Source organism: Nothobranchius furzeri, chromosome 7 (assembly GCF_043380555.1).
Source record: "Nothobranchius furzeri strain GRZ-AD chromosome 7, NfurGRZ-RIMD1, whole genome shotgun sequence".
Classification (NCBI taxonomy): domain Eukaryota; kingdom Metazoa; phylum Chordata; class Actinopteri; order Cyprinodontiformes; family Nothobranchiidae; genus Nothobranchius; species Nothobranchius furzeri.
Window position 1 is genome coordinate 33,798,175 of NC_091747.1, and position 18,894 is coordinate 33,817,068.

An 18,894-nucleotide genomic window follows, 5' to 3' on the forward strand; every position below is an offset into this window, starting at 1 on the left:
TGAATGTTTATTGAACCTACACTGTGACCTGCAGGGTGTTACACCGCAGTCACCCTGACCTCCTCTTGACCTTCATCAGCAAAAGCAAAACCTGTCACAACAGCTGAAAAACTGCAGCAGTTCAAATGTCTGATTAAAATTTTTGACTGATCAAATAAGCCTTATTTATTCACAATGCCAGAGGCCACCAGTGATTGGCTGAAAACTGGCATCAAGCTGTACTTGATTAGTAATGTCTGATGAGCTTCTTCCCCCTTGTGGGGTGGGGGCTGCTGTTGATTTGGGCTGATGAGAGTTAATCATGCTAATCAATGGGATAGAGGAGAAGGACTGGGGAGTGGTGGTGCAAGATAAATCAGGCGCTGTCTCTGCGACGCCACACTGGTTTCCCTGCTAGGACGGGGATCAGCTCTGTGCAGATTGGTTCAGATTATGTCATGTGTTGACACTATGAGCTCAGATTCTTACAACTGTTGATTCAATCAAATTCAAAGAGACTTTGTTAATCCCAGAGGGAAATTAGAGATGCTGAACATAAACACAAGTTGTTCTACTTACATAATGAATATTCAAATGTTCCTCAGAGATAATGAACTTGATAATTTCATGTTCAGGCTCCTTTTCCTGGTTTGGATTCTGAATCTCTCACCTTTCTGACTTAATGGTTTTGTAAAAGTGAAGCAAAATGTTAGATTTAGTATTTTTCTTATTTGGTTTTGCTGTTGTGTAGTTTATTGCCACCACTATACAGCCTAATGCTGCATAAATCAAGACAGTCACAAGCAGTCAGGCTGATACCGTGTTTAAATGTGTCCTGTAGGTGGCAGTATCTGCGATAAGGCGTTTCCTGTTTTCAGTGTTGCACTACATGTAGCTGTTCGGTGTTTGTGGCTCGCTAAAATTAATTCAATTTCTCTGTACTAGGATATCTCAGAGTTATTGTAGCACATAAGCATGCTAAAACACACATTTTCTGTTGTTCCACCTAGCTTTTAGGGAACCATTTGAGTTTACACGCAGTTTATTTGGTGTTGAACAGTTTGCTCGTCCAGTTAGCTTAGCCTCAGCACGGCTATGGCTACCTCTGTCTCTGCTTCTCCGTCTCCTATATATTGCTCTCTGTGTCAGATGTTTAATTACTCCTCTGCCTCCTTTAGTGATAATGGTACCTGTAATAAATGTAGCATTTTTGGAGCTTTGGAGGCGAGGGTGTCGGAATTGGAGGCCCGGCTCCGCGCTGTTGAAAAGTCCGTAGATAGCCGTAGCTACTTAGCTAGTGCGGGGCTAACTAGCTCAGAACCACCCCGTAGCGGTCCTCTAGCAGAACCCGAGCAGCCGGGACCTCAGGCCGGCTGGGTGACGGTACGCAGGAAGCATAGAACCCAGCCCGTGGGACACCACCAACCCATCCATGTCTCTAACAGATTTTACCCGCTCAGTGACGTACCCACTGATAAGCCGACTCTGATCATTGGCAGCTCCATAGTCAGAAATGTAGCATTAGAGACTCCAGCAACCATAGGTAAATGTTTACCTGGGGCCAGAGTGGGCGACATTAAATCTTACCTGAAACTGCTGGCTAAGGATAAGCGTAAATACAGTAAGATTGTTATTCACGCTGGCGGTAACAACACCCGGTTACGCCAATCGGAGGTCACTGAAATTAATGTTGCTTCAGAGTGTAAGTTTGCTAAAATAATTTCTGACTCCGTAATTTTCTCTGGCCCCCTACCCGATCGGACCAGTGACGACATGTTTAGCCGCATGCTGTCCTTCAACCGCTGGCTGTCTAGGTGGTGTCCTGAAAACAACGTGGGCTACATTGATAATTGGAAAACTTTTTGAGGAAAACCTGGTCTGATGTGAAGAGACGGCATCCATCCCTCTTTGGATGGAGCACCTCTTCTTTCTAGGAACATGGCCAGTTTTATTAGTCCTCCATGACATCCCAGGGTCCAGACCAGGAAGCAGAGTCGTAGTTTAACACACCCCTCTGCAGCTTCTGTACTGTTACCCACCCACTACCCCATAGAGACAGTGTTCTGCCCACAACCAAAATCAGACAGATTAAATATCAGGCTTAATAAAGCAAATCATGGAAATCTCATAAATATTAGAACAAATTCAACTGAGCAGAAAACTAGAAAAAATAAATGTGGGTTGTTGAACATTAGATCCATTTTTTCTAAGACTTTGTTAGTTAATGACTTGATTTGTGATAATCAGATCTCTTTGCTCTCTCTCACAGAATCCTGACTGCAGCAAGAGGACTATGGTAGTTTAAATGAGTCGACTCCTTCAAATTATTTAAATCATCATATTGCTCGAAGTGCAGGGCGAGGAGGAGGAGTGGCAACCACTTTTCATTTGGACTTATTTATCAGTCCCTTAGCAATTAATAGCTACAGTTCATTCGAACATCTTATTCATTGTTTTCCTAATCCAGATTGCAAAACTGTAAAACCACTCTTGTTTGTAGTTTTATATTGTCCACCAGGCCTTTACTCTGAGTTTTTGGATCAGATCTCTGATTTTTTTTTATCTGATTTGGTGCTAAATACTGATTAGGTCATTGTAGTGGGGGATTTTAACATTCATGTGGAAACTGATAATGATAGCCTCAATGTAGCCTTTAGTAATATCAATTGGTTTTACCCAAATAATACATAGATCCACCCACTCCTACCATCAAACATTAGACCTTGTGCTGACTTATGGCAAAGACTGTGAGGAAATAACAATCTTTCCACATAATCCAGTCCTCTCAGACCACTTTTTGATAATCTTTGAGTTTTTTATAACAGTTCTCGAGACATGAATGTGCATTTCACTATAGTCAGTCTCTATCTGACAATGCTGGTGCATCTTTTAAATCAACTGCTCCATCTTTACTGTCCTCAGCATCTCAGAGGCATGCAGCAGAGGGCAATATTTTCAGTTCTAGCCCCTCACGAATTGATGTCTTAGGTCATCATGTTAATTCCTCTTTACATGTGGCATTAGATGATGTTGCCCTTTTAAAAAAGAAGGTAGTTAGGCACAGGAAGTTGGCTCCCTGGTTTAATTCTCATTTACGAGCCTTAAAACGAAACTCTAGAAAATTGGAGAGAACATGGCGCTCTACACACCAGGAGGAGTCCTACCTATCCTGGAAAATAGTCTTGTGCTTTATAAAAATAAGCTTCAACAAGCTAGAACTGCTTATTTTTCATCGCTAATTGAAGAGAATAAAAATAATCCAAAATTTATTTTCAGTACAGTTGCTAAACTTACACAGAATTGTAGCTCTGAACCATCTATTCCCTTAGCCCTCAGCAGCAATGACTTTATGGGATTTTTCACGAGTAAAATTAATTATATTAGTAACAAAGTCATTAGCATCCTCCCTAATGCGATTTCTTCTTCCTCAGTAAGTGAGGCAGCATCAGAGGTAACTGTAGAACCTCATCTGTATTTGAACCATTTTGATCCAGTTGAGCTTTCAGAGTTATCAAAATTATTAGCTTCATCTAAACCTTCAACTTGTATTTTAGATCCAATCCCAACCAAATTATTTGAAGATGCATTTCTTTTGGTTACTGCCGCCATTCTAGATATAATCAATCTATCCTTGGTAAATGGGTATGTACCACAGGATTTTAAGGTGGCTGTAATTAAACCTTCACTTAAGAAGCCTTCTCTGGATCCAGATGACCCAATGAGTTATAGACCAATATCGAACCTTCCATTTTTATCCAAAGTCCTTGAGAAAATACAGGCCATCAAAGTATGTGAGCATTTAAACATTATTGATCTGTTTGAGGAATTTCCGTCTGGTTATAGAGAGCATCACAGCACTGAAACTGCATTAGTGAAAGTTACAAATGATATTCTCATGACCTCAGATAAGAATCTTGTGTCTGTTCTAGTCTTGTTAGATCTCAGCACTGCTTTTGACACAGTTGATCACAAGGTTCTTTTAGAAAGACTTGAACATGTTGTAGGGATCAAAGGAACAGTGCTAGGCTGGTTTAAATCCTACCTGTTTGACAGATATCATTTTGTAAACGTACATGACAAATCTTCTTCACACTCCAGGGTTACTTATGGAGTACCACAGGGTTCAGTGCTTGGACCATTCATTTTACTATATACATGCTCCCAATTGGTAAAATCATTAGACAGCATGGGATAAACTTCCACTGTTATGCTGACGATACTCAGTTATATCTATCCATTAACCCTGATGAACCTAATCGGTTAGTTAGATTACAGGTTTGTCTTGAAGACATAAAAAATTAGATGACTGAAAACTTTTTGTTTTTAAATCAAGACAAGACTGAAGTTCTCATCTTTGGACCAGAAATTCAGAAAAGGAAATTGCTTAGTCAATCACCTGACCTGAATGTCGTTAAATTAGTCTCCGAGAACAAAGTCAGGAACCTTGGTGTTTTCTTTGAGCAGAACATGTCATTCAAATCCCACGTTAAACAGGTTTGTAGAATTTCCTTTTTCCACCTTCGGAATATTGCTAAGATTAGATGCATCCTTTCCAGGAGTGATGCTGAAAAATTAGTTCATGCATTTATTACATCAAGACTGGATTACTGTAATTCAGGAAGTCCACAGAATGTAGTTAAAAGTCTTCAGCTTGTCCACAATGCTGCAGCTAGAGTTCTGATGAGAATTAAAAAGAGAGATCACATCTCTCCTGTCTTAGCTTCCCTACATTGGCTGCCTGTTAAATTCAGAATAGATTTTAAGATCCTCCTTCTCACATAGAAAGCTTTTAACAATCAATCTCCGTCATCCATCAGTGATCTAATTGTTCCATATGTTCCTAACCGAGCACTTCGCTCTCAGACTGCAGGTTTACTGGTGGTTCCCAGAACATCTAAAAAAGGATGGGAGACAGATCTTTTAGCTATCAGGCTCCTCTTTTGTGGAAACAACAGCTTTAGTCTGTGAGGTAGACACCTTGTCTACTTTTAAGACTAGGCTTTAAACAGTTTTTATTTTATAGGGCCTATGGTTAAAATCTGATGTTAGCCTAGATCTGAACTAGTGGGAGAGTAGAGGGGTTGTGCAGTGTGCAGTCGGTAAAGACGACTCTCCCTTGTCCTGCCTCCAACATGCCTAACTAGGTTATCCAGAGCTATCTCTGTAGTTATGCTGCTATTGGCTTAGATTGCTGGAGGACACACTGACCACTTTTCACACTCTAATACTTTCATCTACAATCTGCTCTTTAACTATATTATTTCCTGCAATTTCAGCTGTTAACTTTATTTTTTCTCTAAGTGTTTTTATGCCCAGAAGAAGCTACAATGATGTTCTGCTGAGCTGTGGTGGCCTCATGGAGGGGGCAATCGTCTTGAACATTGTTGCTAACCATTTAATCATTCTCCCTCTCCTGATAATAACACTTTACTTTCCTTGACATTGAATGTGCTACTACTAGTTTACCTGTTTAATTATAGATTCACTAGGATAAATACAATAAAGTTTATCTCTTACTAAATAGAATATTTACTAATAAATCACAATGTAACCACAGAAACACTACTTGGTTTGTGTGTGTGTGTGTGTGTGTGTGTGTGTGTGTGTGTGTGTGTGTGTGTGTGTGTGTGTGTGTGTGTGTGTGTGTGTGTGTGTGTGTGTGTGTGCGCGTGTGTGTGTGTCTGCTCTGTCTTCTTGATCCCCAGTGAGTCGTGGAGGATGGCTGCTTATACTGAGCCAGGATCCTCTGGAGGTTTCTTCCTGTTAAAAGGGAGTTTTCTTCTCCACTGTTGCTGCATGCTTGCTTAGTATGAGGATTGCTGTATAGTCACTGACACTAGTCAGTGACTTGATGCAATTTGCTGGGTTCCTCATATAGGAAACTTTTTTTTCTGATTGGCTTAATGAATTGACCTGTATTGGAATGTTTATTATGTGAAGTGCCTTGAGACGACTCTTGTCGTGATTTGGCGCTTTATAAATAAACTTGAATGGAATTGAATTGAATATTTACTAAACAATATTAATGGTCGACTGCTTCATAAAAATTATGTTCGAAAATGCCAGTCGAGATTTCCATGACCTGTTATGAGAAGGTATTATTAGGTAGTATTAACATGTTTCTTATCCATCTGCTTCCTTACAAAATTATGGTTACAGGTAAATAAAAATAATGACTGTTTATCTGAAGAAAAAACAATTATGTTTAAAAACAATTGTAATTTCGAGTCACATTCCTGGTTTTTAAACCAACAGCAAAATTCAAGCAGGCAGAAATAAATAATATAAAAATACTCATTAAATATTAGTCTCTTATGTGTCAAATCACCCTTTTTATGCATCACACCAGACCGATAATAGCAAAGCGCACATGTGCCAGTTAGTGTATGGTAACAAAAGTAACAGGAAATACGTCACAAGAGGATTCTGTAGTGTTAAAGTGTAAATAAAATTTTTACACTTAAATGCAGATTAAACACAGCATCATAGTCTGTATGATGTAAAGATTGCTTCATTTAGTTTTCATATTTTGTGATTCCTATTTTCTTCTTCCTGCGAGACTGGAGGGACGACGCCCTAGCGCGCCCTATGGACAAGCCACCTCTGGTCCTGGGTCTTCCTTTGGATTTCCTCAGTGTTGAATGTGCCTGGAAAACCTCTTCAGGGAGGCATCCAGGAGGCAATCTAACCAAACACCCGAGCCATCTTAACTGGCTCCTCTCGATGTGGAGGAGCAGCGGATCTACTCCGAGCCCCTCCCGGATGACCGAGCATCTCACAATATGTCAAAGGGAGAGCCCAGATATCCTGCGGAGAAAACTCATTTTGGCCGCTTGTTCTTTTAGTCACTGCTCAAACCTTGTGACCATAGATTAGAACATAGATCAACTGGGCGAACGCCTCAAAAACCTTGGCTGCACCTAGAAATCCTGTCCACAAAAGTTATGAACCGAATCGTTGACAAAGGAGAGTCCAACTCTCACCGGAAACAAGTTCGACTTACTGCCAGCAATGCGGACCAAGCTCTGACACCGGTCATACAGTGGCCTATCAGCCCGTATCAGAGGGTCTGGTACCCTATATTCCCTGGGTGCCCCCCACAGGGTCCCTCAGGGATGTGGTCGAACACCTTCTCCAAATCCACATAACACAGCCTCCAGGATCCCATAAGGGTATTGAGCTGATCCAGTGTTCCATGGTCAGGATGAAAACCACATTGCTCCTCCTGAATCCAAGGTTCGACTGTCTGATGGACCCTCCTCTCCAGCACCTCTGAATAGACCTTACCAGGGAGGTTGAGGAGTGCAATCCCCTTTAGTTCGAACACACCACGCCACCACCCTGGTCTGCCAATCCAGTAGAACTGCCCCCGATAGACACACAGCATTGCATAGCTGCATCAAACAGCACAGCCCCACAACATTCAGAGCCTTAAAAAATGATGGGGTCTTCCTACCAAGGAGCTTTTTGACCACCTCAGTGACCTCATCACCAGAGATTGTGGGGCCCAACCTAAAGTCCCAGACTCTGCTTCCTCACTGGAAGACGTGCTGGTGGGGGGGATTGAGGAGGTCTTTGAAGTACTACACCCACTGATGCACTACTTCCTGAGTTGAGGTCAGCAGCACACCGCCCCCACTGTAAGCAGTGTTGGTAGCATACTGCTTTCCCCTCCTGAGGTACTAGATGGTGGACTAAGTCTTGAATTTTCTATTCCAACCAATAACAAGCCGTAGAAAAACTACTGTGTGTGTGTGTGTGTGTGTGTGTGTGTGTGTGTGTGTGTGTGTGTGTGTGTGTGTGTGTGTGTGTGTATGTGTGTGTGTGTGTGTGTGTGTGTGTGTGTGTGTGTGTGTGTGTGTGTGTGTGTTTAAATGTCCTCCGGTTCCAAACCCTCGTTACCTGTTGTTTGTCAGATGAGCTTCACTCTTTCAGCAGCCTGTGAAAACATATGAGAATTAGGTAAAAAGAGATGTACGCACACACACACACACACACACACACACACACACACACACACACACACACACATTAAGTGTGTATTGCCTCTGTTTTCTGTCTCCTACTCAGAATGCATTTAAGCCGTTTTCAACCATATGAAGCTTCCTCTGACATCGATGCACCGGCTCTACAAGTAGCACAGGAATAGCTGCGGTACAAATGATTGTGCACTCACTAAAAAGACGTTGGACATGTGACAAACAAATTACCCCGTATATTGCCAGGAGGAAACTCCGCTGCTTGCAGCAGAAGCCGTGTGTGTTTGAAAGATAAACTATGATTCTAAAGGTTACTGCGTGGCAGAAATAGAACATGAGTGGGTTTGATAATCACCAGCAAACAACAGACTGGTGATCCACCATGTCAGCCTGAATCTGCTGCTGCTTCTGTTCCCGTAAGAAACACCAGAGAACAATTTGTTCAGGACTTTAAAGTAGCATGCAGAGTAGGAAGTAGGGGAGTACCAGTTCCCTCCTTGCTCTTCCTTCCAGTTGGGGGAGTACCAAACACTCCATCACATCTTTATTATAGACGTTACTCTGTTCCTTGGGAGTAACAAGGCCTTTGAGAGTTTTATGTATCCATCTCCTGCCTTATGTCTGTCCTCAGCTCTGTCCCTGTGGTCTTCTGAAAATGGTTTCCCACCCGTAGTCAGTTGCTTCTGTATGCTCCACTAATCACTTGGATTAAATTATCACAGGTGGAAAGTAACCATGGCTGTTCACACTATGACTGAAATGCAACATCAAACTCTCTCCAGTGTGAAAGCTCCACGGCCCCATAGCGACCGGCATGTGCAGAAGACAAGAAGTCAGCGGAGATGTGATGTGAAAGTTTTCACTGACAGTTTATCCACAGAATCAGGATTAAGAATCTGTTAATTCTTCCGCTTTGGGCTGGAAACTGTTTTAGAAACTGTAAACTATTTTACTCCTTGTTCCGCCATCTCCCTGAATTATTATTCACCGGAATGTTCCGGTGTTAATTGATTCATGGAAATTCCCCCTCCCCTGGACACTCTCCCTCCCGTCACAGAGACGGAGACCGGTGAGGCCTCCACCTCCCGTTCTCCTGCTCTCCTGTATTTTTAATTCCTAAACTTAACAGGATGCCAGACAGACTCCTAAACGTCCACACACGACGATCACCTCCACCGACCCCGTGACAAAGGAGACTGATTTAGTGCAACATGATTGTTCAGACATTCAAAAACCTCAGATATGTGTCAGAATTTGTTCTACGCATTCAAGTGACACGGATCGCATTTGAAAAAATCAGATCCGTCAGGAAAAAACATCAGATATGGCTCGCATGTGAGGGAAAAGCGGATATGATGTGCTTTTGCCTGCAGTGTGAACGTAGCCTTAGCTGTTCCTAGAACTGCACTTTGGTGGGCGGGGCGGGGGTTCCTTTTATTAAGCATCTCTTGTTTATTTTTGAAACATGTTCTGAATTATCATTTAGATATTTTTTGTTTGGCATTGTGAGTTCCTTTGCATAAGGATGGCTGGAAAAATATAGTTTTGTTAGTATTTCCATTTAAGGCTGTAAAGCAAAAAGACTGAAGTCTTTCAAAGCGGTGACTCTTTTTTATATCTGCTGTATCGTGAAGACCAAGAAAACCTGATAAAAGGAGTGCCTGGTAAGTTTTTGGCTCCTGCAATCCACAGAGCTTTTCATGTAAGCAACATGCTACCAAGTACAGTTTGCAGTACTACTACTGGTAGTATTGTTGTTGTTAATATTTATTTCTTAGTGACCTTGTGGTTGAGTGCCTGCTATGGGACTGGGAGATCGGGGTCCACGGTCGAGTCATACCAAAGACCCAATGCCTCCCTATTTGACACTCAGCTGAGGGGTCGGATTGGAGGTTATTAGATATTGGATATTAGATATTTGAGGCTTTTTTGAGTTAGAGAGCTGCAGGTCAGAGAGCAGGAGGTGGGGGAGAAGGTTCCTGCAGCAGCAGCGGAGAAGAGCTGTATCATCCCAGGTTAGAAAGGGGTAGGATCTTCAGCCTGCTGCTTATGCTACTCACCTCTTACAAATAATTATTTTTATGGATGATATAGATCCCTCTTCTAAATAAATAAATAAAATAGTGTAATTTAAGGTGGTTAAAAGAGAGCAAAAATAGTAAAGGTAAGCACCGTCTGTCCAAGCAGAGACTTTTTTTGTTTAACTCTATGAAACAAACAAATAAATAAAAGCAAAGCCATTGTTTAGAATAAATGAAGGATTGTATTGAAGGAGCTAAGTTGAATCCAGAGTTTTGGGGCAAAAACCCAGAAAGAACGCTTACCCCGGTCTTCTGTTTTGTCCCTGGAACCACAACGATGGTGATTGGCTGATGGAAGCGATCTGGTGTTTAGATAGCAGAACTGAGACGCACAAAGGTGCTATCCTGGCGAGAGCCTTGTAGACCGGCACCATGGATCTGGAGCCACCCGAAGCCAGGACAGAGTGACGTGTTCCCATCTCTTTGACCCAGGAACAAATCTAGCTGCTGAAATAGTTGCAACCTCATGAGAGAAGACTGATCATGAGCTCTCCAGTCTTTCTGAAGGTACTTCAGTGATTTTCTTTAGACTTTGGCCTTCTTTTTTTTTGTCCCTGAACAGCTGACTAGGCTATTTGTATGACATGTGTCCACCAAGACAAAAAACATACGTTTGGGTCTGAAAACACAACCTGAAAGTTCATTTTTGAGAAAAAGGAAAGAAAACGTGCAAAAACCTGAAGATGTGAAAAATTACTCTTTCATTGCTGATTTGTGTATTACAGCACTCACATTATCGGTGCAAAACTAATATTTTATATCAGACTTTAGCTTTGGTGTTTTTCAGAGATTCAGCTGAAGAAATGGCAACAGATTGTTTATCTTTGGCTGTTGGTCACAAAAAGTCTAAAGCTCTCATCTAAAACAGGTTCAGAGGCACCGCTGGTCCCTCCGACCTCCAAAGGACACAACAGCTGTGTCAAACTGAGCGGGGCTCAAACCTGCAACCCTCTGGCTACCAGGCAGGCACTTAACTGCTCTGCCACTGTCGGTAGGCCTGGTGTGTTTGTTTTCATTACACTGAAAAGGTTTGCATTTGCTTCAAACCTTGGAACAAAAATGAAAGGATGTGCAGATCCTGATGTCTCTGGGCGGGGCTAAGCCCTGTGTGTCCATGCATCCCTCTGGGATGTCAAGTTGAGCTGTTAGCTGTATGGAGGGAAAAAATGTTCCAGGAAATGTGAAAAAGATGAGCGCCTTGTATGGCTGCTCTCGTGGCCTGCATGTTGTGTTTAACCTCGGTCGAGTTGTGCTGAAGAGACAAAAGTCTCTGCTCCAGGATGCTGGTGCAGTGACAATAAAGATGATTCTTCTTGATGCTGCAGAAAGATCTGTTCATGCTTCTACACCTAATTGGTGCATCCTTTAATTTTCTATCCTTGTGATTTAGTCCAATTTCATTTTTGTGAATTAGTTTCAGGCTCTTCCTGCTGCATCTAACGTGGAATCATCCTTCGGCTTCGTTGATAGATAACAAGGAGTCAAGTGGAGGTTCTGCCAAGCAGATAAAGAGGATCATTCTTCCAAAAGGAGGCTTCTGTGCATTTTTGCTGCCTGTATGACTTCCTGAATCTCTGCTTGTTGTGCACATAATATGCTGCCTAGGACTGCATTCTCGTCTGCCTTTGGAGCGTTTGAAGATGGGATCAAAACAAAAACCCTTCCGTGATCCCAGCAGGGTGTAAAGGCAGGACTGATCGACCAACAAACAGCCTCATTAATCCCTACTGATAAAGGGTTAGTGGCTAAATCGCTTCAAGAGAGATGCCTCAGCGTCGGCATTGTTTGGTGACTGGAGCGCCTCATGACCCAGTAAGCCTCAGAGTTCCCTGGAGATAAATGACTCAAACACGACGCAATAACAGAACATCATATTACAGCAGGTGACTGCGAAGGACTTTGTGCTGTCTCAAGTGGAGTCCTAGCTCCACATCTCATCTCCTGACCTTTTGTTATGATTAGTTACATATTTCAGATAATTATGTGAGGCTAACGGATTTCATTCTAACAGTTTGGTGGTGTAGAAATCCTATTTTAGCTCTGATCATGAGCAGTATTACCTCTGACCCACCCATGGTCGGTTTTGTCTTATAACTGCAAAGACAAGCATCCTCTAGCCGTCAGAAGTCCCCTCTCCAGTCAGCCATGTCCCACCAATCGGCCCGTTTTAAAGCTGGCCGAACACCAACGGAGACATAGAACGTACCTCAGGGGTGTTAATGTGTTGGCCATCTCTTATTCTCAATCCCATGGATGGCACATCATAACTTCATCACACCATCTAGCCACAAACCTGACAAACCTTTTGTAGCATTAAGGAGTGGCTACATGCGTAACAAATGATCAATAAGACGTGATATTTCCATTTAAATATGAAATATCAATCTGATAGATCTTTGAATGTTTAATCAGAAGACTGTAGTTTATTTTACTTATTCAGGGACCGTAAAAACATTTCATATTAATTCAGACAGAGTCATGTATATAGTTTATAAAAATTTATTTATTTCTTTTTCCTTAAACTAATGATTATACAAGACAAGGTATGAATGGTGATGTAATGTAATGGATATGAAGTGTTTTAAGTATCTGAGAGTTTGTGGAGTCTGGGTTGTAAAATCAATTTGGCGGTTTGGTTTCTTAAGCTAAACAAAACACCATCTGATGCCAGTGTGCAGAGTCTACGATACCCTTGTGTGTGTTACTCCCAGCGGTCCGGAGGAAAGCCAGCCCTGAGGGGCAAGTCACCGGACGTCGAAACCACAACAACCCAAAGAGTCGTAGCTCCCCTTGAATTCAGCGTTCACCGGCCATGTGATGTAACCAGAGTCTGCAGGTTAGATGTCTGTCCGAGGTGTTGAGTGGCTCTTAGAAGAGTCGTCTGTCTGTAATCACTCGCAGCGTTGCAGAGAGGCTTTGACTTGATGTCAAAAGAGAAGATGGTTTCAAAATGCTTTTTCCACCAATTTGGCCAAATCAGGAGTCAGCTAGAAACTGAATTAATTCCAGAAACAATTCAGTTTTATTGAATGACAGTGTTGATGAATTTGGCAAATCAGAATTTGACACACAAGGGCATTACCAACAATACCTCAGAAGTCACTCCTTCCTTCAGATACAAAGATGGTTAACTCTTTGTGTGAGTGAGAATGTTGTAACCTCTTGTGTGAAGTGGATGTTAAACATTAATAATAATCATATCATGATGTGTATGAGTATACTGATAGATTAACTTGTTAAATCAACACATATTGATCTGGAGTAGTTAAAACCTGAAATGGATCAAGAAAGATATTCATTTTAAACCCATCATTGATTAAATCACAGATTATTCAAACATTTGATTTAAACGTCTTGTTCATTCAACACAGTTGATTAATTCAATCTATAAGTTGTAAAGTATCTGAGGAACTTTGAGGAAGGTGAACTTCATTCAGAGTGAGGGTGCAGCAGTTTGGCTTCATGAGACCTTGGCTGAGAATGTTGTGTCTCAGGGACTGGAGCAGAGTTCTCTTTTCTGGGCCAGACAGATGGTGTGTTTGTGTCTGCAAATGAAAGTTCATTTCTGGTCAACTTGTTGGTGAAAATTTGACCACTGGTACGTTACACCTTTCATGTGTGGACGGTTATAGAGCAGGAGGATTAGAGGCATTATGGTGGTAGGATGCCTCTAACCCCCCAGTGCAGTTTGGGGCCTTTCAGAAATCAACAGCTGGAGTATTTAGTAAAACGGACTAAAGTTTCACTGGTTGCTGAAACAGCTGGAAAAACAGCTGCGCATGCATTGTAGGTGTTGTACAAGTGATGAAACACGTGGGTGCGCCACACTGCAGATGGGCACCACTGGGACCCTGAGAGAAATGTTTTTAGCCAAGGCCAAGTATGTGTATACTAAAGTGTTACCAAATATGGTAACACTTTAGCTTAGGGAACACAAATTAACCATTGGTTAACTGCCAATTAATATGCATATTAGTGGACTAGTAAGTCTGAACTAGTCATTATTAAGCATTTATTAACAGCTTATTACCAATGCTGTAATTCTAACATTAACAGGCCATGATTAAGAGTTTTATCAAAATAAGCCATTCATAATGGTTTCAACTTCAATTCAAAAATACTTTATTAAGTATGAACAGTTGTTTCAGTAACACAATTCTGAGATCAGACATACATACATAGACACATGACAAGAACTGGTGACTGTGGTCATTCGCTACACGAGTCGCGCTACCGTTCAGAGAAGTCTGTCAAAAGTCACCATTAGGGTAGCCAGAAACTCACTTGTGGGTGGGCCTAAGAAAATGTAAGTGGGCCCAATAATTGAATAATTGAAAACAGGTATATTTTGCTTGTGTGTGTGTGTGTGTGTGTGTGTGTGTGTGTGTGTGTGTGTGTGTGTGTGTGTGTGTGTGTGTGTGTGTGTGTGTGTGTCCTCCGCACATGCCATAGCTCAGGGGTCGGCAGTCCGCGACTCTGGAGCCGCATGCGGCTCTTCCATCCATCTGATGCGGCTCTCTGTGCTTGTAAAATAATGAATGGATATTTAAATAAAATGCTTTATATTTTACTGCATAAATTTTACATCTGTAATCTAATTCTAAATGTAAAGATTGTCTGCGTAAACCTGAACAGTTCCAACCCGGTCTACTGTGAGACCGGGTTGACGCGTCACGCTTGTGCGTAATCATAGGCGCTTTCTGAGCTGAAGAAGATGTGAGATTCTGGGACTCCTCAGACGCCACATTAGAGACAGGAACAAGCACAATTCAGCCAAAGTTTCTTCATCAGGGAACATTTTCTAAGTGACAAGTCTCTCTGAGAGACCGGGTTTGGAAAACTCTCGCTTCAGTGGAAGGAATCTTCCCACATGCGCTCTGGTTCTGCAACGCGTTCCAAGCCCCTCTCCACATCTTCAGCTCGCTGTGCACCTTATGTACGCGCTGACAGTGAGCTGCGCTGAGCGGTGTCCAGCTCAGATGTTCAGAAGGAAATCTTTTCTTGAGTGATTTAGCTACATCTGCGATTTGCAAAACAAATACAGTGTCAGTTTGTCTGCATACGTCGGGGTAATTCTTTCAATTCTTTCTCTGTCAAAATAAACGGTCAAATACGGGAACTGTCCGGTCAACACAAGTCCTGCTCTTAACTGTTCTGTTTTCTTGTGAAAATTGTCACAAAGAGATATAATTTAACTTGATTAACACCAGAGCCAGGAGCGCTGCACAGTTATCTCCGTCACTGTAAATGAGGGAAAAACAAAATGATCGGATCCTTTTCTGACCTCCCCCACCTACAAAGTTTAATTACAACAATCAAACGTGACAGAGCCTGGATTTGTATTCTGAACAGTCTAAACATGTTTTAAAAAGAATCGCGTGACAAAAGTGGCACCTGCTCAGTAAAACCACCAACAGGGTGAAAAATATCAAAATATTGTAGGCAGAGACGGGCTACAAATTCTGGATCCATTTTATATAAATCGTTTTATTGATTATCGTCTTATGAAAAATAACTTTGACGTACACGAGCGACCGGCACTGGCTGCTGTCACCTGTTGTGAGCAGCTCTCTGCTGTCTGAGGGTAGGCACCGCCCACAACGCCGCGGCTGCTGCAGTGTTTTCTTTACTGTGGGAAACGGGTAATAATGGCTCTTTGATGGGAACAGGTTGCCGACCCCTGGCTTAGCGTGACGTCTGATATATATATATATATATATATATATATATATATATATATATATATATATATATATATATATATATAGCCATGCCCTGATGTGTGGCTGGGGGTGCGTCAACATGGTCAGGACATAGAAGGGGGTGTGCGGCTAAATATATTTGGGAACACCTGGGTTAGAGAGCACATTGACTCCTAGATACGGTTCCACTGCTTCACCGGTCACAGCCCCGCCCAGGCTGGGATAGGGAGAAAGGGTTTCCATAGCGACGACAGCATTACACATTTCTTCTGAGGGGGGGAGTTTTCACTTCAGCCTCACAGGCTTCAAGGGCACCAGATTCAGATAAGAATTGTTTTGCGTACAGACAGAGATAATTTCCTCTCTGCCTTAGAGTTCTGTTGGTCTTCAACCCCTCCAGGTCCAATAATGGCGTAGTCAATCTATTCCAATCCATGTTGATCCGTCAACTCTCTCCTTGATCGAATCCAAACTGAAAGTAACTGGTTAGTTGCTGATTAACACACATACTAAATAGCTCAAATCAATATGTGGCTTTTAATGGTCATTCAAGGGGAACATATTATTGCCTTTAAGTGGTTAATTAATACTAAATGACTAGTAATTAGGTATGAACAAAATCTGACTAGAATGGGGAACATTTCTTTGCTTACAAGTGGTTAATTGATTGTTGTTTAGGCTCTATTAACATGTGGAATTTGGTGTGTATTTAAATAATACCAGAACATAAACTTTTTGGTTATTAATGCAGAATAACTATTCCCCTTGAATTACTTCGTTAAAAGCTACATATTGATTTGAGCCAACTAGTATGTGCGTTAATCAGCAACAAATAATTAACCTTCAGTTAACAAACCATTATAAATGGCTTAATTTGATAAAACTTTTAATTTATGGTCTGTTACGGCATTAGTAATGAGCACCAAATAATACCTTAATAATGACTGAATCTGACTTAGTAGTCCACTATTATGCATATTAATTAGCAGATAACTATATATATACATATATATAGTTATAGTTATATTTTGTGTTTTGGGCATGTGTAAATGTGAAAGCAGAAGCCGGTCACTAATCAAATGCTGTTACAACCCTCATTTCCAAACACTGAGGGTGCAACAGAAGGAGACGTGTGTGAGGAATATATCATCTTCAGGAAAATTCCTGGGGAGAGACGACACCGATAATAAACACAAATGCATTTGAACAACTAACTCAAAATGCCTCTAGACTTAATGAAAACACAGGGGAGCTAATTAAAGGTCAGCTGAAAGAGTGGAGCAATGCTGCACCAAAACCAGATAACCAAAACTAGAGGCAATGCTACCTGTGTAGCATCATGCTACTGGAGCATCAGCAGCCCATTCTTCCTTCTTCCATCTCAGGAACATTGCTAAGCTGAGTCCCATTTTGTCCCGCTCTGAACTTGAGACCGTGCAGCACACCTTCATCTCCTCATGCTTAGACTACTGCAACACAGCCTAGAGATGTCTGACATAGCCTTTGTCTGCAGACCACTGCAAATCTCTTTTCACGTGTCTGAGCAGAACCTCCCTGAACCGTCTACAGGTGGTTCAGAATGCCTGTGCTCGGCTTCTGACCAAGTCCACCAAACACACCCACATCACCCCGCTTCTCCTCCAGCTTCACTGGCTGCCAGTCAACTTCAGGGTTCATTTCAAGATCCTGGTTCTGGTCTATAGGGCCTTACATGGACAAGCACCATCTTACATTCGTGATCTTCTCAGTCCCTACACCTCCAGCAGGTCCCTGAGGTCCAGTGACCAAAGCCTGCTGGTAATGCAGCACCAGGCTAAAGACCACTGGTGGCAGATCATCTGCTGCTGTGGCCCCCAGACTCTGGACCTCTCTCCCCCTGAGCCTGAGATCAGTGGACTCAGTGGTCTCCTTTAAAAAGCAGCTGAAGACTCACTTATTCCGGTTTTTACGTGATCTCCTGTTGATTCTTTCTAACATGCCCAACCTCATGCCCTGATTTCATTCCTACTACCTTGCTCATCAGGATGTTTGACTTATTTGGCCCATGCATTGTAGATTTTATTAAATTTTCTCTAAAATCTGGTTCTGTACCATCTGTTTTCAAACATGCAGTTGTTGAACCTATCCTTAAAAAAACAAAGTTGGACTCATCTCAGCCTAAAAATTACAGTCCCATTTCTAAATGACCCTTTATCTCTAAAACATTGGAAAAGGTTCTGGCAGATCGACTGATTACTTTTCTGTAACCACACAACAGTTTTGATAAATTCCAGTCTGGTTTTGGTAAAAAAGCATTCAACAGAAACAGCTTTGCTTAAAGTTTCCAGTGACATCATGATGGCTGCAGACAATGGAGAATCCACAGTGTTCGTATTGTCAGATCTTTTTGCAGCTTTTGATACTGTTGTGACTCGGTGGGGATCTCTGGAACTGCTCTAGACTGGTTTAGATCGTACCTTTCTAAGAGAAGTTACCGTGTCTGCATAAACCAAATCATGTCAGATTCTACCGATCTGTTCTGTGGGGTACCCCAAGGCTCTGTTTTGGGTCCACTCTTGTTTCTACTGTACGTGACTTTGCACTATAGAAATACAATTGAACTGAATTGAATTGAACATACACCCTCTTGGACAGATAAGTGATTATTTTCATAATGTCTCTTATCACCTATATGCAGATGACATTCAGCTGTACTGCTCCTTTAAGGATTCTGAGTTCTATAAACTCTCTGAATTACTAGAGTGTCTATCAGCTATCACCAGCTGGCTAGAAGAAAACTTCCTTCATTTAAACTCTGAAAAGACTGAATGTCTGATCATTGCCCCTCAGAGCATGGTTCCCCTGATAAGTCTAATTTGATCATTTATCTTTTGCCGTCAAGTCAAACTTAAGTAATTTGGGTGTTTTTGACCAATCAATGTCTCTTGAAGGTCACTTAAAACATTGGGCTGAAACTGTTTTTATCTCCAAACTGCAAAGGTTGTGTCAAAACATGAACTTGAAATGGTTATCCATGCCTTTATCTCCTCCCGTGTAGATTACTGTAACACACCCTTTAACAAAAATGCCTTTGACCACCTTCAGTTGGTCTAGAACTCTGCAGCGAGCCTCCTAACTGGAGCAAACAGAAGAGCTCGCATGACTCCTATTCTA

General features: G+C 41.9%; 1 protein-coding gene across 1 annotated transcript; it reads left to right on the forward strand.

The window, feature by feature from the left end:
• Positions 1 to 1,093: 1,093 nt before the first annotated feature.
• On the forward strand, positions 1,094 to 1,917 carry LOC139070511 (uncharacterized; the record flags this gene model as incomplete). The annotated part of the gene is given in 1 exon segment (XM_070552857.1): positions 1,094 to 1,917. A coding segment is annotated over 1 exon segment (789 nt), but the record flags the coding sequence as incomplete, so codon positions are not given.
• Positions 1,918 to 18,894: the final 16,977 nt, after the last annotated feature.